The 25,657-nt window shown below is 35.0% G+C and overlaps 2 protein-coding genes across 4 annotated transcripts in view; one reads left to right on the top strand and one right to left on the bottom strand.

Moving 5' to 3' along the window:
- The window catches only part of anxa4 (annexin A4), a 42,802-nt gene extending 37,710 nt beyond the window's left edge, over positions 1 to 5,092 (top strand). For all 3 annotated transcript variants that reach the window (XM_061875837.1, XM_061875839.1, XM_061875838.1), the window contains 7 exons: positions 476 to 555; positions 614 to 670; positions 740 to 833; positions 2,820 to 2,915; positions 2,996 to 3,054; positions 3,194 to 3,316; positions 4,897 to 5,092. In XM_061875837.1, coding sequence (XP_061731821.1) covers positions 476 to 555; positions 614 to 670; positions 740 to 833; positions 2,820 to 2,915; positions 2,996 to 3,054; positions 3,194 to 3,316; positions 4,897 to 4,950 — 563 coding nt within the window. In that variant the 3' untranslated portion in view covers positions 4,951 to 5,092. The remainder of the gene's footprint in view (positions 1 to 475; positions 556 to 613; positions 671 to 739; positions 834 to 2,819; positions 2,916 to 2,995; positions 3,055 to 3,193; positions 3,317 to 4,896) is intronic.
- brf2 (BRF2 RNA polymerase III transcription initiation factor subunit) overlaps positions 4,731 to 25,657 on the bottom strand; it is a 63,961-nt gene continuing 43,034 nt past the window's right edge. Inside the window, exon 5 of the mRNA XM_061875832.1 lies at positions 4,731 to 4,935. The gene's annotated coding sequence lies outside the window, so the exon portion shown is untranslated. The remainder of the gene's footprint in view (positions 4,936 to 25,657) is intronic.

Raw genomic sequence — 25,657 nt, 5'->3', positions numbered from 1 at the left:
GGACAAATTAAGTATCTTGTCTTTGCAGTCTATTCAATTGAATATAAGTTGGAAAGGATTTGCAAATCATTGTATTCAGTTTTTTATTTATTTTGGGTTTTGTAATAAAACAACCAAGCTGTACTAGTGTAGACAAATGGAAAGAAAACATGGTATTAGGTCAACCATTCCCATTTTAGCATGCTAACATTTTGTTAGCATGTCTATGGTTGCACTTACCGTGATTTTTCGTTACTTGCTGCTTTCTTGGAAATACTGTATGAAAACTGTTCCCATGTTATCTTAACATATTTTATTTTACTTTATCTTAGTTTTTAGAAATTCAACATTTTAACAGTTTTTTATTAGATTATTATTACGAGGAACTTTTTTGTGTCTTTTTAGCCTTTTGCAAGGTTTTGTGCCTTCTGTTTATTCATGACCGAGTAGTTTTATTGATGAATGAAGTTGAATAGAATCGTGTTTGTGTGGTCAGAACACGGGAGTGACCTGGAAGACGACGTGTGTGGAGACACGTCGGGAATGTTCCAGAGAGTTCTGGTCTCCTTACTAACGGTGAGTTGAAGAAGCCGACTGTTTGATTCCTGAAGTGATGTTTGATGGTGCGCTTCAGGCCGGGCGTGACGAAAGTGACACGGTGGACGAGGCCCAGGCGGTGCAGGATGCCAAGGCAAGGATGGAGTTCTTCAGGTCTTTGGACTAAAGTATGAGGTGTTTAACCAGGTTCTTACTCGTGCAGGAGATCTACGAGGCTGGCGAGGCTCGATGGGGAACAGACGAGGTCAAGTTCCTGACTGTTCTTTGTGTCAGGAACCAGAAGCATCTGTTGAGAGGTACATCTTTATCTACTTTTCACTTCTTCTTCTTGCTTTTCTTCTAATTCTTGCTTGTGTTCTTATTCTTTGTCTTCTTCTTTTGCTCTTCTTATTATTCTGCTTTTTTTGTTCTTCTTCTGCTTGCTCTTTTTCTTGCTCTTCTTTTCTTTCCCTGTCTTCTTCTGCTTGCAGTTTTCCCTCTTGCTTTTCTTTTCTTCATCATTCTTGCTCTTGTTCTCCGTTTTCTTCTGGCTTTTCGTCTACTTCTGGCACTTTTTCTTGCTCTTTTACTTCTTTCTCTTATTCTTTTTGATAGTTTTCTTTGTCATTTTCTTCTCACTCTTCTTTTTGTTGCAATTCTTGGTCTGGCTGTTCTTCTTGGTCTCCTTGTAGTTCTTATTTGTATTACTACTCTTCTTCTTCATCTTGCTTTTCTTTGTCTACTTCTTCTTACTCTTCTGCATTCTCTTTTTTTTGCTCTTCTTCATCTCCTTACTTTTCTTCTTGGTGTTGCTCATCTTCTTGCTCCTCTTCTTCTAATTGTTGGTCTTCTACTTGTTACTCTTCTTCTTCTTCTAATTGTTGCTCTTCTTCTTCTTTGTTGCTCTTCTTCTTTTCCTTCTAATTGTTGCTCTTCTTCTAAATGTTGCTCTTCTAATTGTTGCTTTTTTTGTTTTCTTCATCTTCATTGTTACTCTTTGTGTTCTAATTTTTGCTGCTCTTTTTCTTTTTCATTCTTGCTCTTCTACATGTTGCTCTTCTTTTTCGAGTGGTTGCTCTTCTTATAATTGTTGCTCTTTTAAATGTTACTCTTCTTCAAATTGTTGCTCTTCTTGTTCTTCATCTTCATTGTTGCCCTTCTTCTCCTTTTCCTTCTTCTTCCAATGGTTACTCTTGTCTAATTGTTGCTCTTTTTCTTCTCCTTCTAATTGTTGCTCTTCTTCTAATTGTTGCTATTCTTGTTCTTTTTCTTCTTCATTGTTCTTCTTCTTCTAATTGTTGCTCTTCTTCTTCAAATTGTTGCTCTTCTTGGGTTTTTTTTCTTTAGTGTTCTTCTTCTTAGTGTAATTGTTGCTCTTCTTGTTCTTTTTCTTCTTCATTGTTCTTCTTCTTCTAATTGTTGCTCTTCTTCTTCGAATGGTTGCTCTTCTTTTAAATGTTGCTTTTCTTGTTCTTCATCTTCATTGTTGCTCTTCTTGGTTTTTTCTTCTTTATTGTTCTTCTTCTTAGTGTAATTGTTGCTCTTCTTGTTCTTTTTCTTCTTCATTGCTTCTTTTCATATTCTTCTTTTTCTTCTAATTGTTGCTCTTCTTCTTTTTCTAATGGTTTCTCTTTTCTAACGGTTGCTCTTTTTCTTCTTCTAATTGTTGCACTTCTTCTTGATCTTCTTCTTCTTCTTGTAATTGTTGCCCTTGTTCTTTTTCTTCATTGTTGCTCTTCTTCTAATTGTTGCTCTTCTTGTTCTTCTTCATTGTTGCTTTTCTTCTTCCTCTTCTTATTGTTGCTCTTCTAATTGTATCCCTTCTTCTTCTTCTTCTTGTCCTAATTGTTGCTCTTCTCCGTCTTCTTATTGTTGCTCATATCATTGTTGCTCTTCTTCTTCTTCTAATTGTTGCTCTTCTTGTTCTTCTTCATTGTTGCTCTTCTTCTTCTTCTTCTTTGTTGTTGCCCTTCTTCTTCTTTATTGTTGCTCTTTTAGTCCTTCTTCTAATTGTTGCTCTTCTTCTTCTTCTTCATTATTGCTCTTCTTCTTATTACTATTATTATTGTTGCTCTTTGCCTTCTTATTTGCTCTTCTTCTAATTGTATCTGTTCTTCTCCTTCTAATTGTTGCTCTTCTTCTTCATTATCGCTCTTTTTCTTATTACTATTATTATTGTTGCTCTTTGCCTTCTTATTGTTGCTCTTCTTCTAATTGTATCTGTTCTTCTCCTTCTAATTGTATCTGTTCTTCTCCTTCTAATTGTATCTTTTCTTCTCCTTCTAATTGTTGCTCTCCTTCAGTGTTCCAGGAGTACCAGAAGATTTCGGGAAGAGACATCGAGGAGAGCATAAAGAGGGAGATGTCAGGCTGCCTGGAGGAGGTTTTCCTGGCTATAGGTTGGTCTCCCACGCCAATAAAGATGTTGTCTGGTTGCCGAATCTTCACTTCTCCTTTCCATTTTTGCCGGTTTCTGCAGTGAAATGCTTGAAGAACAAACCAGGATTCTTTGCAGAACGTCTGTACAGATCAATGAAGGTAAATATTTCATGCTTGTTTTGTCCAGCTGCTGTGTGTGCTCCACTGTCTCCACATTAAACATTCAGTAGTTGAAAGAAAAGCTGATGTTAGCGTGTGTGTGTGTGTGTGTGTGTGTGTGTGTGTGTGCGTGAACAAGGGTCTGGGGACCACAGATAGTGTCCTTATCAGAATAATGGTGTCCAGGGCTGAGATTGACATGCTGGACATCAAAGCACAGTTCCTGAAGATGTACGGCAAGACTCTGCACTCCTTCATCAAGGTGAGACACTTCATTAATACCCTCAATAAATCCATCCCTCAATAATTCAATCAATCAGACGGCTCTAACCGCTGTTTTAATGATAATTGTATGTGCGGTGAGGAATGTTCTAATCACATGGACATTCAGTGTCTGTCGACATGATGACTGTTTGTTTATTGGTGAATAATAAACTTATAATCAACTATTGATGAGTTCAATCATTGATAAACCCTTAAACACCCTAATTAAAGCAGGGGCTACGTTTTAAGTATAAGAGCCGAATATTGCTGATGTATAAACTCTTAGTTAACCCTCTAATTACAGTATGCATGCATCTGCATACTTTTTTTTACTATCTACCTGTGTTATACCTGTTTTGTAATCAACAATAAGTGCTTATGTAACCACATATTTGAGATATATATATATATTATATATATATTTATATAAACACATATACATTTGTATATATACACATATATGTCTATATACATATATATACACATATGTATATATATTTGTGTGTATATATATATATACTTATATACATTTATACACATATATATATATATATACACACATATATATATATACATACATACACATGTACTGTATGTATGTATGTATATATATATATATATACATACACACACACACATATATATATGTCTGTGTGTGTATATATATATACATACATATATATATATGTGTGTATATATATACATACATATATATATATATACACACACACACACGGATGTGTGTGTGTGTGTGTGTGTATGAATGTGTATATATATGGGTGTATATTTATATGTATGTGTGTGTATATATATGTGTATATTTTGTGTATTTATGTGTGTGTATGTATATATATATATAGTGTATATATTTATATATATATATATATATATGTGTGTGTATATGTATGTATCTATATATATATATATATATACACACACACACACATATATATATGTATGTGTGTGTTTGTATATATAGGTGTATATTTTGTGTATTTATGTGTATATATATATATATAGTGTATATATTCATATGTATGTATCTATATATATATATAGATACATATATATACACACACATATATATGTATGTGTGTGTTTGTGTATATATATATGTGTATATTTTGTGTATTTATGTGTGTATAGATATATATATATATATATATGTATATATATATATATATATATATATATATATATATATATATATATATATATAGTGTATATATATATATATAGTGTATATATATATATATATATGTGTGTGTGTGTACATGTATGTATATATATATATATATATATATACACACACACACACACTTTTGTGTATATGTGTCAGCTAGTTTGTATGTCAAGAGTGTTGTATATTGTAACCAATAATATTGGTTATTAATGCCTTCATAATCATACACTTATGTATTCAACAACAATGAATAATATATTTATTGAAACAAAATGCAAGATATTTTGTACTTACATTATATACTTGTGCTTATTCTTTAACAAAGGTGTCAAAATGTAATTAGTACTGCTTGTCTCACCACTCATGTATTTTCTTTGTTCCCCATCTGTCCTCAGGGAGACACATCCGGCGACTACAGCAAAATCCTGCTGGAGCTGTGCGGGGAGTGAAGGAAGAAAACAAAAGAGTCACATCAAATGACGAAATCCCGACGCGCATCATCATCTTCCAAATATGGCCTTTTACATTTCTCCTCTTGACCTCAGTGCCTTCTTTTATTCTTTCCAAAGCCCATTAAAAAGTAAGCCCACACGTCAAGTGTTGTTCTTCCAGGATTTACAGTAATAGTTTGAATACACGCCTGCCACATCTTTACAGACGCACCGGAGATAAATGTCATTGGCCTCCTGTCTCGTTACCGCCCATCAGGGTGCATTTCTTTAATTGGCAGCTGGTCTTTATTTGTGGAGTCAGCCCGCAATTCCATTAAGACAGCAGCTCTAATCAAGTTAAGGACCATGCTCGTACTGTATATACTATATATATATATATATATATATATATATATACATATATATAAGTAAACATTGATTGATTGATTGATATATTCAACTCTCATCTCAGTCATCTACTGTTGGCCACTGGGGGGCACTAACATTACTCTAAAGCAGTGGTTCTCAACCTTTTTTCAGTGATGTACCCCCTGTGAACATTTTTCTAATTCAAGTACCCCCTAATCAGAGCAAAGCATTTTTGGTAGAAAAAAAGAGATAAAGAAGTAAAATACAGCACTATGTCATCAGTTTCTGATTTATTAAATTGTATAACAGTGCAAAATATTGCTCATTTGTAGTGGTCTTTCTTGAACTATTTGGGAAAAAAAAGATATAAAAATAACTAAAAACTTGTTGAAAAACAAACAAGTGATTCAGTTCTATATAAAGATTTCTACACATAGAAGTAATCATCAACTTTAAGTGCCCTCTTTGGGGATTGTAACAGAGATCCATCTGGATTCATGAACTTAATTCGAAACATTTATTCACAAAAAAAGAAATCTTTAACATCAATATTTATGGAACATGTCCACAAAAAATCTATCTGTCAACACTGAATATTGCATTGTTGTATTTCTTTACACAGTTTATGAACTTACATTCATATTTTCTTGAAGTATTATTCAATAAATATATTTATAAAGGATTTTTACATTGTTGCTATTTTTAGAATATTTTTGAAAAATCTCACGTACCCCTTGGCATACCTTCAAGTACCCCTAGGGGTACGCGTACCCCCATTTGAGAACCACTGCTCTAAAGCAGGGGTCCCCAAACCTTTTCACTCGGGGGCCACAGTGGGTAAAATAATTTGTTATTTGTATACATATATATATATATATATATATATATATGTACTGCATAAGGTACATACAATGTGTATATATCTATATCTATACACATATATACATGCATACAGTACATATATGTATGTGTGTGTATATATATATATATATATAATACATGTACATAATATATATATGCAGAGTACATATATATATATATAGACACACACATACACAGATATATATATACATATATATATATATTATATATATGTACTATATATGTATGTGTGTCTATATATATATATATATATATATATATATATATATATATATATATATATATAGAAAGAGAGAGAGATTATGTATGTATATATACAAATATACACACATGCATACATACATATATATACACACACAAATATATATATATATGTATATATATATATATATATATATATATATATACACATACATATATATGTATATAGTACATATATGTACTATTTATATATACGTGTGTATATATGTATGTGTGTATGTGTATATATATACACACATACATATATATGTACTATTTGTGTGTGTGTGTGTATATATATATATATATATATATAGTACATATATGTACTATTTATATATACATGTGTATATATGTATGTGTGTGTATATGTATATATATATATACACACACACAAATGTACACACATATATATGTACTATATATGAATGTGTAATAGTGTGTGTGTGTGTGTGTGTGTATATATATATATATATATATATATATATATATATATATATATATATAAACATATATAGTACATATACATATATGTACTATATATATATATATATATGTACATATATATATATATATACTATATATGTATATATGTGTATATATATATGCTTAGGCTGCTGCCCCCGCGATCCAACCTGGGATAAGCAGAAGAAGCTGGATGGATGGACATAATTCTACTGTTTAGATGTAACTTTTGGGCGCATCTCACGGGGTTCTTTGTGACATTTTCTACGCCAACAAAAGGCGGCGACGCTTGCAACTCAAAACGTTGCCTGCGACTCAAAGCAAAACAATTGGGTGAAAGAAAGCTCTTATCTCAAAACACTCTTTAAGTTGAGGTATGGCCGTATTCAAACCAAATGAAGTCAAAAGTGCCAAATAACAAAAAGCTTCAAAATACATATTTCAACTACACAAAACACATTTGTGTGCATGAAAATAGAAAAGAACCGGAAAACATCCATCTTTTCATACTAGAATAGTGTCGCAAATCAATGTTGCAAATGGAATGAAACATAAGATGCATGTTTTTTGCCACGAAAGCCAGAAGGTTGACATTTATATAGCAACACCTCCACTCAACTCTCATTTCCAGCAGGGGAAGTGGCAAGAAGTGGATCCATCTCACATTTCATCTTTCCTGCCCATTGTGTGCAATACCATCAAAGACAGCAACATCTTATAGAAACCATGAATGCACACGCTGATAAAAGGAGGCACACACACACTGATGGAGAGGCAGGACCCGACTTCAAGGGTTATTAAAAATGTAAGAAAAAAAAAAATAGCATGTTCCTGTCATACTTGTAATACTGATCATGCACCTTGTAACTTATAACACACACAAAGTCTTGTCTTTAAATACAAAACCCCAAAGCAGTGAAGTTGTCACGTTGTGTAAAATGGTAAATAAAAAGAAAATACAAAGATTTGCTAATCCTTTTCAACTTATATTCAATTGAATAGACTGCAGAGACAAGATACCGCATTTCCTTTGAGTCACTAGAGAAAAAAAACAAAACAAAAAAAACGCTATATATAAATATGATTCACAATTTCCGCCAGGGCGCTAATTATTTTAAAACCTCTTCTCGCTCCTGCACTTACCAAAGGTATGCGGTAAGAGTAAGCATGCGCTAATTAATTTAAAACCGCTTCTCACTCCGGCACTTACCAAAGGCATGCGGTAAAAGTAAGCATGCGCTAATTAATTTAAAACCTGTTCTCACTCCTGCGCTTACCAAAGGCATGCGGTAAAAGTAAGCATGCGCTAATTATTTTAAAACCTCTTCTCGCTCCTGCGCTTACTAAAGGCATGTGGTAAAAGTAAGCATGCGCTAATTATTTTAAAACCTCTTATCACTCCTGCGCTTACCAAAGGCATGTGGTAAAAGTAAGCATGCGCTAATTATTTTAAAACCTCTTCTCGCTCCGGCGCTTACTAAAGGCATGCGGTAAAAGTAAGCATGCGCTAATTATTTTAAAACCTCTTCTCGCTCCGGCACTTATCAAAGGCATGCGGTAAAAGTAAGCATGCGCTAATTAATTTAAAACCTCTTCTCACTCCTGCGCTTACCAAAGGCATGCGGTAAAAGTAAGCATGCGCTAATTATTTTCAAACCTCTTCTCGCTCCTGCGCTTACCAAAGGCATGCGGTAAAAGTAAGCATGCGCTAATTATTTTAAAACCTCTTCTCACTCCTGCGCTTACCAAAGGCATGCGGTAAAAGTAAGCATGCGCTAATTATTTCAAAACCCCTTCTCGCTCCTGCGCTTATTAAAGGCATGCGGTAAAAGTAAGCATGCGCTAATTATTTCAAAACCTCTTCTCGCTCCTGCGCTTATTAAAGGCATGCGGTAAAAGTAAGCATGAGCTAATCATTTTCAAACCTCTTCTCGCTCCTGCGCTTACCAAAGGCATGCGGTAAAAGTAAGCATGCGCTAATTATTCTAAAACCTCTTCTCGCTCCGGCACTTATCAAAGGCATGCGGTAAAAGTAAGCATGCGCTAATTATTTTAAAACCTCTTCTCGCTCCGGCACTTATCAAAGGCATGCGGTAAAAGTAAGCATGCGCTAATTAATTTAAAACCTCTTCTCACTCCTGCGCTTACCAAAGGCATGCGGTAAAAGTAAGCATGCGCTAATTATTTTCAAACCTCTTCTCGCTCCTGCGCTTACCAAAGGCATGCGGTAAAAGTAAGCGTGCGCTAATTATTTTAAAACCTCTTCTCACTCCTGCGCTTACCAAAGGCATGCGGTAAAAGTAAACATGCGCTAATTATTTCAAAACCCCTTCTCGCTCCTGCGCTTATTAAAGGCATGCGGTAAAAGTAAGCATGCGCTAATTATTTCAAAACCTCTTCTCGCTCCTGCGCTTATTAAAGGCATGCGGTAAAAGTAAGCATGAGCTAATCATTTTCAAACCTCTTCTCGCTCCTGCGCTTACCAAAGGCATGCGGTAAAAGTAAGCATGCGCTAATTATTCTAAAACCTCTTCTCGCTCCTGCGCTTACTAAAGGCATGCGGCCGAGTCATACCAAAGATGATAAAAATGGGAGCCATTACCTCCCTGCTTGGCACTCAGCATTAAGGCTTGGAATTTGGGGTTAAATCACAAAAAATGATTTTTGGGCGTGGCCACCGCTGCTGCTCACTGCTCCCCTCACCTCCCAGGGGGAGATCAAGGGTGATGGGTCAAATGCAGAGGACAAATTTCACCACACTTAGTGTGGGTGTGACAATCATTGGTACTTTCACTTTTAACTTAAGACCTAAGTTAAGTTAAAAGTTAAAGTACAAATGCTTTGGTACTTTGACTTTTAACTTAACTTAAAATGTAAGTTAAGTTATTTAAGTTATTACACGCATTTGCTTTTTTGTGTACAATGCAAAGTGGAGGTCCTCACAATTCCAGAATGGCGTTTAATTACACACATTATGTATATTATTTTTCATTAGACAATGACCAAAGTTATTTACAATTATTTTTCAGAAATATTTTTCCATACATATCTCGTAACTAAAAAAAAAAAATGTTGTAAAAAAAAAGTAGAACGTTTTTTTTGTTTGTTTTTTCTACACAAAAAATTTTTATTTAGAGATTATCCAAAAATTTAATAACTTTTAGGATTTTTTTTTTTTATTGCATAACAAGCAAATTATTATCTAAAAAAAACAGTATTTTTTTGTATGTTTTTGTTTTTACATAATATATTATTAAAAAAAGTATCTAAAAAAAAAACCAAGTTTTTTAACTTAAATTAAGTTAAATGCCATTATGGAATTGTAAGGACCTCCGCTTACAATTTGTTGTAAAAAAAAAAAAAAAAAAAGTAGAAAGTTTTTTTTTTTTGTTTTTTCCACACAAAAAAATGTTATTTAAAAATTATCCAAAGATGTAATAAAGTTTTTAGGATTTTTTTTATTGCATAACAAACAAATTATTACCTAAAAAAAAAACTATGTTTAGTTTTGTTTTTGTTTTTACAAAATATATTATTAAAAAAAGCATCTAAAAAAATAATTTTTTTAAACTTAAATTAAGTTAAATGCCATTATGGAATTGTAAGGACCTTCGCTTAGAATTTGTTGTAAAAAAAAAAAAGTAGGAGGTCTTTTTTTTCCTTTTTTCCACACAAAAAAATTTTATTTAAAAATTATCCAAAGATGTGATAAAGTTTTTAGGATTTTTTTTTTTTGCAAACAAATTATTATCCAAAACAAACAAAATTTTTTTTTTTTTTTTTTTTACAAAATATATTATTTTAAAAAATTATCTAAAAAACTAAGTTTTTTTTAACCTAAATTAAGTTAAATGCCATTATGGAATTGTAAGGACCTCCACTTACAATTTGTTGTAAAAAAAAAAAAAAAAAAAAGTAGAAAGTTTTTTTTGTTGTTTTTTCCACACAAAAAAATGTTATTTAAAAATTATCCAAAGATGTAATAAAGTTTTTAGGATTTTTTTTATTGCATAACAAACAAATTATTACCTAAAAAAAAACTATGTTTAGTTTTGTTTTTGTTTTTACAAAATATATTATTAAAAAAAGCATCTAAAAAAATAATTTTTTTAAACTTAAATTAAGTTAAATGCCATTATGGAATTGTAAGGACCTTCGCTTAGAATTTGTTGTAAAAAAAAAAAAGTAGGAGGTCTTTTTTTTCCTTTTTTCCACACAAAAAAATTTTATTTAAAAATTATCCAAAGATGTGATAAAGTTTTTAGGATTTTTTTTTTTGCAAACAAATTATTATCCAAAACAAACAAAATTTTTTTTTTTTTTTTTTTTTACAAAATATATTATTTTAAAAAATTATCTAAAAAACTAAGTTTTTTTAACCTAAATTAAGTTAAATGCCATTATGAAATTGTAAGGACCTCCACTTACAATTTGTTGTAAAAAAAAAAAAAAAAGTAGAAAGTTTAGTTTTTTGTTTTTTCCACACAAAAAAAATGTTATTTAAAAATTATCCAAAGATGTAATAAAGTTTTTATGATTTTTTTTATTGCATAACAAACAAATAATTATCTAAAAAAACAGTATTTCGATTTTTTTTTTTTTTTACAAAATATATTATTAAAAAAAGTATCTAAAAAAAACTAAGTTATTTTTAACTTAAATTAAGTTAAATACCATTATGGAATTGTAAGGACCTCGACTTACAATTTGTTGTAAGAAAAAAAAAAAAAAAAGTAGAAAGTTTTGTTTTTTGTTTTTTTCCACACAAAAAAATTTTTTATTTAAACATCATCCAAAGATGTAATAAAGTTTTTAGGATTTTTTTATTGCATAACAAGCAAATTATTATCTAAAAAAACAATATTTTGTTTTTTTTGTTTTTACAAAATATGTTAATAAAAAAAGTATAAAAAAAAAAAAGTTTTTTTTAACTTAAATTAAGTTAAATGCCATTATGGAATTGTAAGGACCTTTGCTTATAATTTGTTGTGAAAAAAAAAAAAAGTAGAAAAGTCCTTTTTTGTCTTTTTTCTACACAAAAAAATGTTATTTAAAAATTATCCAAAGATGTAAAAAAGTTTTTAGGATTTACTTTTTTTTATTGCATAACAAACAAATAATTAACAAAAAAAAACTATGTTTAGTTTTTGTTTTTGTTTTTACAAAATATATTATTAAAAAAAAACATCTAAAAAAATTATTTTTTTAAACTTAAATTGAGTTAAATGTCATTATGGATTTGTGAGGACCTCTGCTTATAATTTGTTGTAAAAAAAAAATAAAAAATAGAAAGTCTTTTTTTTTCTTTTTTCTACACAAAAAAATGTTATTTATAAATTATCCAAAGATGCAATAAAGTTTTTAGGATTTTTTTAATTTATTGCATAACAAACAAATTATTACCGAAAAAAACAATATTTCGTTTTTTGTTTTTTGATTTTACAAAATATATTATTAAAAAAAGTATCTTAAAAAAAATTAGTTTTTTTTTTTTAACCTAAATTAAGTTAAATGTCATTATGGAATTGTAAGGACCTTTGCTTAGAATTTGTTGTAAAAAAAAAAAAAAAGTAGAAAGTCTTTTTTTTTTCTACACTAAAAAATGTTATTTAAAAATTATCCAAAGATGCAATAAATTTTTTAGGATTTTTTTTAATGCATAACAAACAAATTATTACCGAAAAAAACAATATTTCGTTTTTTGTTTTTACAAAATATATTATTAAGAAAAGTATCTAAAAAAAAATAAGTTTTTTTTTTTACTTAAATTAAGTTAAATGGCGGTAGAAAATGGATGGATGGATGGCCATTATGGAATTGTAAGGACCTTTGCTTAGAATTTGTTGTAAAAAAAAAAAAAAAAAAAAGTAGAAAGTCTTTTTTTTTTTTCTACACAAAAAAATGTTATTTAAAAATTATCCAAAGATGTAATCAAGTTTTTAGGATTTTTTTTATTGCATAACAAGGAAATAATTATCTAAAAAAACAGTATTAGCGACGTCACCTGTTGCATCGCACAGCAAACTAGACTGTGAGAGCGAATGAACAAAAAGGGCAGGCTTAAATAAAGGAGATAATCACAGAGCAAGCGAAGTTGGGAAGACTATGTCTCCCGGCAGGCCTGGGAACGCCTCGGGATCCCCCGGGAAGAGCTAGACGAAGTGGCTGGGGAGAGGGAAGTCTGGGTTTCCCTGCTTAGGCTGTTGCCCCCGCGACCCGACCTCGGATAAGCGGAAGAAGATGGATGGATGGATGGATCAGAGAGCAGGTGCGCGTGAAAAACAAGATGCAGGTGCCACTAATGCGTGGCTATGGCAACGGAAACAAACAGGAAGTGCCACCAGGAACTAAGGAAGACGAAAACCAAACAGGATGTGATATACAAACAGAACAAAAGCAGAGCCGCGGATCATGACAACCAGTGAAGATAAAAGCAAGTTAAAACCTCGATACGATCACACACGGAAAAAGTATACTGTTAAAAAACATTGTATTATGTCACATCTGTAATTGCATTTCGTGTAATTGTAAAAATATGAAAATGTTATGTGCTTGAGCAGACTTCCTGCACTCTGCAAACGACATCGAAACCAGCCTGTGTGTGTGTGTATGTATATATATATATATATATATATATATATATACACATATATATATATATATATACATATATATATACATATATATATATATATATACATATATATATACATATATATATATATATATATATATATATATATATATACATATATATATATATATATATATATATATATATATATATATATATATATACATATATATATATATATATATATATACATATATATACACACACACATTTAGATACAATATAAATATTAGGAAATTGTGTTAGATGTAAATATAAACAGAATACAATGATTTGCAAATCATTTTCAAGCCATATTCAGTTGAATATGCTACAAAGACAACATATTTGATGTTCAACCTGATAACGTGACAAAGAAGTTGGCAATAAATACTGATAAAGTTGAAGAATGCTCATCAAACACTTATTGGAAACATCCCACAGGTGTGCAGGCTAATTTGGGAACAGGTGGGTGCCATGATTGGGTATAAAAGCAGCTTCCATGAAATGCTAAGTAATTCACAAACAAGGATGGGGCGAGGGTCACTAATTTTTAAGCAAATTGTTCGAACAGTTTTAGAACGACATTTCCCAACGAGCTATTGCAAGGAATTTAGGGAAAATCATCAGAAAGTTCAGAGAATCCGGAGATGATATCACGGACCTTTGATCCCTCAGGCGGTACTGCATCGAAAACAGACATCGGCGTGTAAAGGATATCACCACATGGGCTCAGGAACACTTCGGAAAAAACACTGTCAGTAACTACAGTTGCTCGCAACATCAACAAGTGCGAGTTAAAACTCATTTATCAACAATATCCTGGAAACGCCGCCAGCTTGGCTGGGCCCGAGTTCTTCTAAGATGGACTGATGCAAAGTGGAAATGTGTTCTGTGGTCTGACGAGTCCACATTTCAAACTACATTTGGAAACAGAGAACGTGGTGTCCTCTAGTACAGTGGTCCCCCAACCACCGGGCTGTGGCCAGATTGGTACCAAGCCGGAGAAGAATTGTTTATTACTTTTTATTTAAAAAAAAAATATTATTATTATTATTTTTTTGATTAAATCAACATAAAAAACACAATATACACTTATAATTTGTGCACCAACCACAAAAAACTCCCTTTTTCATGACAAAAAACGTCCCTTTTTCATGACAAAGAAAAAAAAAAAAAGAAAAAAAAGTCCCCCGGGCCGCGGGACAAATTATTAGGATACAAAAAGGTTGGGGACCACTGGTTCAAATGACATTTCAAAATGGCTGAGGAGAGGGAAGTCCGGGCTTCCCTGCTTAGGCTGCTGCCCCCGCGACCTGACCTCGGATAAGTGGAAGAAAAATGGATGGATGGATGGATTTTTTTTTTTGTGTAAAAAAAACAAAGAAGAACAACTGTGGCCAGATTGGTACCAAGCCGGAAAAGAATTGTTTATTACTTTTTATTTAAAAAAAAATATTATTATTATTATTTTTTTGATTAAATCAACATAAAAAACACAATATACACTTATAATTAGTGCACCAACCACAAAAAACTCCCTTTTTCATGACAAAAAACGTCCCTTTTTCATGACAAAGAAAAAAAAAATGCACACACACACACACACACACACACACACACACACACACACACACACACACACACACACACACACACACACACACACACACACACACACACACCTCGGGCCGGGACAAATTATTAAGCGTTGACCGGTCCGCGGATACAAAAAGGTTGGGGACCACTGCTCTGGAACAAAGAGGAAAAATAACCATCCGGATTCTTATAGGCGCAAAGTTGAAAAGCCAGCATGTGTGATGGTATGGGGGTGCATTAGTGCCCAAGGCATGGGTAACTTACACATCTGTGAAGGCACCATTAATGCTGAAAGGTACATACAGGTTTTGGAACAACATATGTTGTCATCCAAGCAACGTTATCATGGACGCCCCTGCTTATTTCAGCAAGACAAGTGTTACAACAGCTTTTCTTCGTAAAAAAAAGAGTGCGGGTCCAGACCTGTCTCCCATGGAAAATGTGTGGCGCATTATGAAGCGTAAAATACGACTGTTGAATGACTGAAACTCTACATCAGGGGTGCCCACACTTTTTCTGCAGGCGAGCTACTTTTCAATTGACCAACTCGAGGGGATCTACCTCATTTATATATATCATTTCTATTTATTTATTAATGAAAGAGACATTTTTGTAAACAAGTTAAATGTGTTTAATGATAATACAAGCATGTGTAACACATATAGATGTCTTTCTTTCATGAAGACAAGAATATAAGTTGGTGTATTACCTGATTCTGATGACTTGCATTGATTGGAATCAGACAGTAATGATGATAACGCCCACATTTTCAAATGGAGGCGAAAAAAAGTTGTCCTTTCTGTACAATACCACATGAAAGTGGTTGGTTTTTGGCATCTAATTCATCCAGCTTCCATACACTTTACAAGAAAAACATGGGCGGCAAATTCCGTAGCTTGCTTGATTGACATTCACGGCACCCGAGGGTCTTGTGAGATGACGCTGGCTGCTGCCAGTTCATTATTATGAAAAAATGACGGAGAGGAAGGCGAGAAACACTTTTTATTTCAACAGACTCTCGCGCCGTCCCTTCCGTCAAAACTCTAAAGGCCGACTGCACATTTCCTATCTTCACAATAAAAGCCCTGCTTCATGCTACCTGTGCTAACTAAATACAGAGTCTTGGAAAACTGACGTGCACAAGCGATCCCTCAGAAAGCTGGCGTGCACATCCTCTAGTGTCCAAATAACTCTAAATTAAGTCTTTGTTACTTAGAATATGTTCCCCTAGTGTCCAAATAACTCTAAATTAAGTCTTTGTTACTTAGAATATGTTCCCCTAGTGTCCAAATAACTCTAAATTTAGTCTTTGTTACTTAGAATATGTTCCCCTAGTGTCCAAATAACTGTAAATTTAGTCTTTGTTACTTAGAATATGTTCCCCTAGTGTCCAAATAACGCTAAATTAAGTGTTTGTTACTTAGAATATGTTCCCCTAGTGTCCAAATAACTCTAAATGAAGTCTTTGTTACTTAGAATATGTTCTCCTAGTGTCCAAATAACTCTAAATTTAGTCTTTGTTACTTAGAATATGTTCCCCTAGTGTCCAAATAACTCTAAATTAAGTCTTTATTACTTAGAATATGTTCCCCTAGTGTCCAAATAACTCTAAATGAAGTCTTTGTTACTTAGAATATGTTCCCCTAGTGTCCAAATAACTCTAAATGAAGTCTTTGTTACTTAGAATATGTTCCCCTAGTGTCCAAATAACTCTAAATGAAGTCTTTATTACTTAGAATATGTTCCCCTAGTGTCCAAATAACTCTAAATTTAGTCTTTGTTACTTAGAATATGTTCCCCTAGTGTCCAAATAACTGTAAATTTAGTCTTTGTTACTTAGAATATGTTCCCCTAGTGTCCAAATAACTCTAAATGAAGTCTTTGTTACTTAGAATATGTTCCCCTAGTGTCCAAATAACTCTAACTCTAGCGCTAACAAAATAAGAGTCTCGGAAAGCTGGCGCGCACAAGTGATGTGCACGCCAGCTTTCTGAGGGATCGCTTGTGCACGCCAGTTTTCCCAGACTCTGTATTTAGTTAGCGCAGGCAGCATGAAGCAGGGCTTTTATTGTGAAGACAGGAAATGTGCAGTCGGCCTTTAGAGTTTTGACGGAAGGTACGGCGCGAGAGTCTGTTGAAATAAAAAGTGTTTCTCGCCTTCCTCTCGGTCATATTTTCATAATAATGATCTTGCAGCAGCCAGCGTCATCTCACAAGACCCTCCGGTACCGTGAATGTCATTTAAGTGACGTCTTGGTGAAGATTGATGATCACTCATTTTTAGGTCTATTTTTTTTTAAAAGCCTGGCTGGAGATCGACTGACACACCCCCCGCGGTCGACGTAATGGGCACCCCTGCTCTACATAAAACAAGAATGGGAAATAATTCCACTTCCAAAGCTTCAACAATTAGTTTCCTCAGTTCCCAAACGTCTATTGAGTGTTGTTAAAAGAAAAGGTGATGTAACACAGTGGTGAACATCAATCAATCAATCAATGTTTACTTATATAGCCCTAAATCACTAGTGTCTCAAAGGGCTGCACAAACCACCACGACATCCTCGGTAGGCCCACATAAGGGCAAGGAAAACTCACACCCAGTGGGACATCGGTGACAATGATGACTATGAGAACCTTGGAGAGGAGGAAAGCAATGGATGTCGAGCGGGTCTAACATGATACTGTGAAAGTTCAATCCATAATGGATCCAACACAGTCGCGAGAGTCCAGTCCAAAGCGGATCCAACACAGCAGCGAGAGTCCCGTTCACAGCGGAGCCAGCAGGAAACCATCCCAAGCGGAGGCGGATCAGCAGCGCAGAGATGTCCCCAGCCGATACACAGGCAAGCAGTACATGGCCACCGGATCGGACCGGACCCCCTCCACAAGGGAGAGTGGAACATAGGAGAAAAAGAAAAGAAACAGCAGATCAACTGGTCTAAAAAGGGAGTCTATTCAAAAGGCTAGAGTATACAAATGAGTTTTAAGATGAGACTTAAATGCTTCTACTGAGGTGGCATCTCGAACTGTTACCGGGAGGGCATTCCAGAGTACTGGAGCCCGAACGGAAAACGCTCTATAGCCCGCAGACTTTTTTTGGGCTTTGGGAATCACTAATAAGCCGGAGTCCTTTGAACGCAGATTTCTTGCCGGGACATATGGTACAATACAATCGGCAAGATAGGATGGAGCTAGACCGTGTAGTATTTTATACGTAAGTAGTAAAACCTTAAAGTCACATCTTAAGTGCACAGGAAGCCAGTGCAGGTGAGCCAGTACAGGCGTAATGTGATCAAACTTTCTTGTTCTTGTCAAAAGTCTAGCAGCCGCATTTTGTACCAACTGTAATCTTTTAATGCTAGACATGGGGAGACCCGAAAATAATACGTTACAGTAGTCGAGGCGAGACGTAACAAACGCATGGATAATGATCTCAGCGTCTTTAGTGGACAAAATGGAGCGAATTTTAGCGATATTACGGAGATGAAAGAAGGCCGTTTTAGTAACGCTTTTAATGTGTGCCTCAAAGGAGAGAGTTGGGTCGAAGATAATACCCAGATTCTTTACCGTGTCGCCTTGTTTAATTGTTTGGTTGTCAAATGTTAGAGTTGTATTATTAAATAGAGTTCGGTGTCTAGCAGGACCGATAATCAGCATTTCCGTTTTTTTGGCATTAAGTTGCAAAAAGTTAGCGGACATGCCCTTTCCCAACTACTTTGGCACGTGTTGCAGCCATGAAATTCTAAATGAATTATTATTTGCAACAAAAGCAAGTGTTGCATCTTCAGTCCACACGCCTCACCACTAATCACTGAACATCAAGGGGGTGTGCGTCCATTCATCTTCAGCCAGCCTATCTTCCCATTGGCCAGCGGCCATTCCCATGGATTTCTTCCTTTCCTCTCATCCTCCTCACTCACTCACCCTCTCACTCTCCACCACGGACAGCAGAGGAACACACGGAGAAGAGGACGGTCTGTTCTTGCTGCCAAACAAAGGTAAGTTGCCAAGTGCTGCCCTTTTTTTACTCAGAATACACCCTTCTTTTTTTTTCTCTTCACTTCAATATTTGAAAACTATCAGCAATTGCTGTAAATGAGCTCCGCTTCTTTCTCCTCCTTTTTAGACATGTTTAATAGCGCAAGCGTAAACATGCCATGTTTTATTAATACAACAAATAAAAGCATATAAAAAGGGTTGAAACATTGTCTGCAGGGATTAGTACTAAAACTAATAATATATCAAATAAATACATAAAACTAGTAATACTGGGAGACAGCTTCAAAATAGTTTGCTTAATATTATATAGATATTTATTTCATGTAATATCATTTAACTACTGACCGTATTTTAATATTGTCCAATAAGAAATGTACAAAATACTCTGATTATTTGTAGTTCTTTAACAAAAAAAAAATCTGAAAAAAGTATCTGAAAGTATGCATGTTTTTTGTTTACCCAAGAATGTTAGGAAAACAATATCTCAGCATCTATAGGGACGGTATAGCTCGGTTGGTAGAGTGGCCGTACCAGCAACTTGAGGGTTGCAGGTTCGATTCCCGCTTCCGCCATCCTAGTCACTGCCGTTGTGTCCTTGGGCAAGACACTTTACCCACCTGCTCCCAGTGCCACCCACACTGGTTTAAATGTAACTTGGATATTGGGTGTCACTATGTAAAGGGCTTTGAGTCACTAGAGAAAAGCGCTATATAAATATAATTCACTTCACTATAGTAAAAAAAAAAAATGTAGAAAGTTGTTCTTTGTTTTTTTTTTTACACACTAAAAAAAATCCATCCATTCATCCATTTTTCTTCCACTTATCCGAGGTCAGGTCGCGGGGGCAGCAGCCTAAGCAGGGAAGCCCGGACTTCCCTCTCCCCAGCCATTTTGAAATGTCATTTGAACCAGTGGTCCCCAACCTTTTTGTATCCGCGGACCGGTCAACGCTTAATAATTTGTCCCGCGGCCCGGGGGACTTTTTTTTTCTTTTTTTTTTACCATGAAAAAGGGATGTTTTTGTCACGAAAAAGGGAGGTTTTTGTGGTTGGTGCACTAATTGTAGGTGTATATTGTGTTGTTTATGTTGATTTAATTAAAATATATATATATATATTTATGTATATTTTTTTAAATAAAAATGAATAAAAAAATATTCTGCGGCCCGGTGGTTGGGGACCACTGATTTCAACCATCCAAAAATTGTAAAAAGATTTTTAGGATTTGTGTTTATTGCAGAAAAACAAAAACAAAAAAACAAATTATATAAAAAAACTAAGTGATTTTCTTTAAACGCAAAAATATAATCCAAATTATATAGATGGAAAAATAAGTATTTAGGGTTTTTACAAAATATATCATTAAAAATATCTAAAAAAAAAAAAAGGTTTTTGCCCATACACAAAAATATAAAAATATCTACAAAAAAAGTTGCAGTTTTATTTTTTTTTATTACATTATTACAAATAATATTTAGAAAAATATGTTTAAAAACAGTCTGTGGGTTCTTTTTTCAATAAAAAAAAATTGTATGTACAAAATGTACATACTTCACATTGTAGATATTATTTTTCATTAGACAATGACCAAAGTTATTTAAAATTCTTTCAGAAATATTATTTCAAAAATATCTCAGAAGTAAAAAAAAATGTTGTAAAAAATGTATAATTTTTTTTTGTTTTTTCTACACCAAAAATGTTTTATTTAAAATTAATCCCAAAATTTTATAAAGTTTTTATGATTTTTATTTATTTATTGCATAACAAGCAAATTATCCAAAAAAACAGTATTTCGTTTTGTTTTGTTTTTAAAAAATATATTATTTTTAAAAATTATCTAAAAAAACGAAGTTTTTTTTAACCTAAATTAAGTTAAATGCCATTATGGAATTGTAAGGACCTCCGCTTACAATTTGTTGTAAAAGAAAAAAAAAAAAAAGTAGAAAGTTTTGTTTTTTGTTTTTTCCACACACAAAAATGTTATTTAAAAATTATCCAAAGATGTAATAAAGTTTTTAAGATATTTTTTAATAGCATAACGAACAAATTAATTTCCAAAAAAACAGTATGTTTTTGTTTTGTTTTTGTTTTTACAAAATATACCGTATTTCCTTGAATATAGTATGTGCCTGCCTTGAATTACTGCCGGGTCAAACTGGTGATGTCATCATTTTCAAAATGGAGGAGGCTGATTTCAATACCGGTAATTTGAAATCGCATAAAGGGAAGAAGATTAAGAGCTATTCAGTAGGATTTAAGGTCCAAGCTATTGAATATGCTAAAAAGAACAGTAAGCAACTATGTTTTATTGATATCCCGTAGCTGCGTGTGTCAAATATGAGTCATTAAATGACTCCCGCCTCCTGGTGGTAGAGGGCGCTAGTGATCCTTCTTGCGACTACTCGGCTGCAAAAGAAGTGACAAAGATTGACGTGATATGTGCTAGGACGGATATGACGCGGGGGGTGCATGACGGACCTTTTAGGATGTAACACCACTACTCCTTTGCTGGCTATGTAAACATCCGGGCTGAAATAAAGCATGTTCCAGTCCTAAATACCCAGTGTATTATTTATACAATAACACTTCCTGGTGGCAGCGGTGGGATAAAGAGATCACCCACGGAGCAGAACGGGAGGGGGAGTTGTCCGAGGATAATTCTGAGGAGCCGAGCTAACTGATAGCAGTTTTCTAAACTGGACTTTCAATCGAAGCAGGAGGTAATAAAGGAAGATCTCCATCAAGACAGAGAGACTTGTAAAACTGAAAAAAGATAAGGAAGACTTCTATAAACAAGTTATCGATGCGTTTGATCAGAAGGAGCTGGCATGGACTTCATTTATAAGTAAAGGTAAGACCATAATAAGGTTTTTTTTTTTTTTTTAATTAAATGTGCTTTTCATGATGGTATCCTTACACCACACTCAAATTTTTACTGCATGCCTTTGGTAGAAGAGGTTTTAAAATAATTAGCGCATGCTTATCTTTACCGCATGCCTTTGGTAAGTGCCGGAGTGAGAAGAAGTTTTAAATTAATTAGCGCCCCGGCGGCAATTGAAGGGAGTGAAGTGAATTATATTTATATAGCGCTTTTCTCTAGCGACTCAAAGCGCTTTACATAGTGAAACCCAATATCTAAGTTACATTTTTAAACCAGTGTGGGTGGCACTGGGAGCAGGTGTGTAAAGAGGCTTGCCCAAGGACACAACGGCAGTGACTAGGATGGCGGAAGCGGGAATCGAACCTGCAACCCTCAAGTTGCTGACACGGCCACTCTACCAACCGAGCTATACCGCCCCACAGGGGAAATACGGTATTATTGAAAAAAGTATCTAGTCTGTCACAGTACTGTACTGTGCAGTCTACTAACACAAGTTTCAATCATCCATCCATCCATTTTCTACCGCTTATTCCCTTTCGGGGTCGCAAAGTTTCAATCAATCGATCCAAAACCCCCTGATGTACAGACAAAAGTATTCCACTGTGATGCATAATCGCCCCTTTATGGATCCGTTTTTAAAAACACTTCCAGCTTGTTGACGCAGCGCCGGCTGACAATTGCGAAAATGACACTTTGGCTATAAATAGTTGGGGGATGAAGGCATAAACCAGGGGTCTCAGACACGCGGCCCGCGAGACGTTATTTTGCGGCCCCCACCTTAATATGAAAGTCTAATGTTAGTGCGGTCCGTGACTTTTATATGAATGCCGCTTGACAGCGTTGTGTTATTTGGCGCCAAAATGGCTATTTCAACGTTCTGGGTTGCCTACCCCTGCATTAGTGGAAAAGCGGCAAATGAGTGGAAGCGACAGACATGTTGCCATGGAGACGAGGGTTTTCTTACACCGCGATACCTGTCTGTCAGTAATAACCGTCCCCGACAACCTGGACCAATTCAAACCGTTATTTGTAGAGATGTCCGATATTATCGGCCGATAAATGCTTTAAAATGTGAAGTGAATTATATTTACATAGCGCTTTTTCTCTAGTGACTCAGAGCACTTTACATAGTGAAACCCAATATCTAAGTTACAATCAAACCAGTGTGGGTAAAGTGTCTTGCCCAAGGACACAACGGCAGTGACTAGGTTGGCAGAAGCGGGAATTGAACCTGCAACCCTCAAGTTGCTGGCACGGCCACTCTACCAACTGAGCTGAACCGCATGTAATATCGGAAGTTATCAGTATTAGTTTCAAAAAGTAAAATGTATGACTTTTTAAAAGGCCACAGTACGGGAGTGGTACACGGACGTAGGGAGAAGTACAGACCGCCAATAAACCTTAAAGGGTGTCCTTTGCGTGCCGGCCCAGTCACGTAATATCTACGGCTTTTCACACACACACAAGTGAATGCAAGGCATACTTGGTCAACAGCCATACAGGTCACACTGAGAGTGGCCGTATAAACAACTTTAACACTGTTACAAATATGCGCCACACTGTGAACCCATGACAAACAATTCGGGAGAACATCCGCACAGCGTTGTGTTATTTGGCGCCAAAATGGCTATTTTAACGTTCTGGGTTGCCTACCCCTGCATTAGTGGAAAAGCGGCAAATGAGTGGAAGCGACGGACATGTTGCCATGGAGACGAGGGTTTTCTTACACCGCGATACCTGTCTGTCAGTAATAACAGTCCCCGACAACCTGGACCAATTCAAACCGTTATTTGTAGAGATGTCCGATATTATCGGCCGATAAATGCTTTAAAATGTGAAGTGAATTATATTTACATAGCGCTTTTTCTCTAGTGACTCAAAGCACTTTACATAGTGAAACCCAATATCTAAGTTACAATCAAGCCAGTGTGGGTAAAGTGTCTTGCCCAAGGACACAACGGCAGTGACTAGGTTGGCAGAAGCGGGAATTGAACCTGCAACCCTCAAGTTGCTGGCACGGCCACTCTACCAACCGAGCTGAACCGCATGTAATATCGGAAGTTATCGGTATTAGTTTCAAAAAGTAAAATGTATGACTTTTTAAAAGGCCACAGTACGGGAGTGGTACACGCGACGTAGGGAGAAGTACAGAGCGCCAATAAACCTTAAAGGATGCCCTTTGCGTGCCGGTCCTTTTCGGCTTTTCACACACACACACAAGTGAATGCAAGGCATACTTGGTCAACAGCCATACAGGTCACACTGAGAGTGGCCGTATAAACAACTTTAACACCGTTACAAATATGCGCCACACTGTGAACCCACACCAAACAATTCGGGAGAACATCCGCACCGTAACAAAACATAAACGCGACACCAAAAAATACCCAGAAGCCTTTGCAGCACTAACCCTTCCGGGATGTTACAATATTTTCTTTTCTCGCGGCCCGGCCTCACCCAGACTCTGCATCCAGTGGCCCCCAGGTGAATTGAGTTCGAGACCCCTGGTGTAAATGCATTCTGTTCGTAGAGGAGCTGGGGATAAGAGTGAATACCAGCAAGGGTGTAGTAGTCTTTCAAAAGGGGACAAGACTAATACGTCCGTTCAAATGACTTCCCTCCCATCCACAGGCTGGAATGGAGTTCAACCTTGTAACTTCCGTTAGGAATGTCGTAGAGACATGAAACAAAAACCTCTATGTAGGTCTCACTTAGACCTAGACTTCATTAACTGACATCCTTCAGCAAAAATCAACAGGAAGTTGGCAAAAACCCCTTTTAAAACAAAAGTTTCCTAAAAAAGGTCCTTTTTGCCTCTTTGAGCTGTAATTTGACCCCCTTAAAATGCTTCGAAACTCACCAAACTCGACACACTCATCAGGACTGGTGAAAATTGCGATCTAATAATGAAAAAAACCCTCAAAATTGCGCTCTAGAACTACTCCTAGGTAGAAAACACAGACAAAACTGCTTGTAACTTCCGGTAGGAATGTCGTAGAGACATGAAACACAGACTTCTATGTAGGTCTCACTTAGACCTACATTTCATTCATTTACATCCTTCAGCAAAAATCAAAAGGAAGTTGGCAATTACCCCTTCAAAACAAAAGTTTCCTAAAAAATATCATTTTTGCCTCTTTGAGCTGTAATTTGACCCCCTTAAAATGCTTCAAAACTCACCAAACTCGACACACACATCAGGACTGGCGAAGATTGCGATCTAATAAAAAAAAAAAAAAACCTCAAAATTGCGCTCTACAACTACTCCTAGGTAGAAAACACGGACAAAACTGCTCGTAACTTCGTAATATCTACGGCTTTTCACACACACACAAGTGAATGCAAGGCATACTTGGTCGACAGCCATACAGGTCACACCGAGAGTGGCCGTATAAACAACTTTAACACCGTTACAAATATGCGCCACACTGTGAACCCATGACAAACAATTCGGGAGAACATCCGCACCGTAACAAAACATAAACGCGACACCGAAAAATACCCAGAAGCCTTTGCAGCACTAACTCTTCCGGGATGTTACAATATTTTCTTTTCTCGCGGCCCAGCCTCACCCAGACGCTGCATCCAGTGGCCCCAAGGTGAATTGAGTTCGAGACCCCTGGTGTAAATGCATTCTGTTCGTAGAGGAGCTGGGGATAAGAGTGAATACCAGCAAGG

The sequence above is a fragment of the Nerophis ophidion genome, linkage group LG17 (assembly GCF_033978795.1).
Source record: "Nerophis ophidion isolate RoL-2023_Sa linkage group LG17, RoL_Noph_v1.0, whole genome shotgun sequence".
Lineage (NCBI taxonomy): Eukaryota > Metazoa > Chordata > Actinopteri > Syngnathiformes > Syngnathidae > Nerophis > Nerophis ophidion.
The sequence above is the reverse complement of the archived record's forward strand: the minus strand, read 5'-3'. Positions and strand labels throughout refer to the sequence as shown.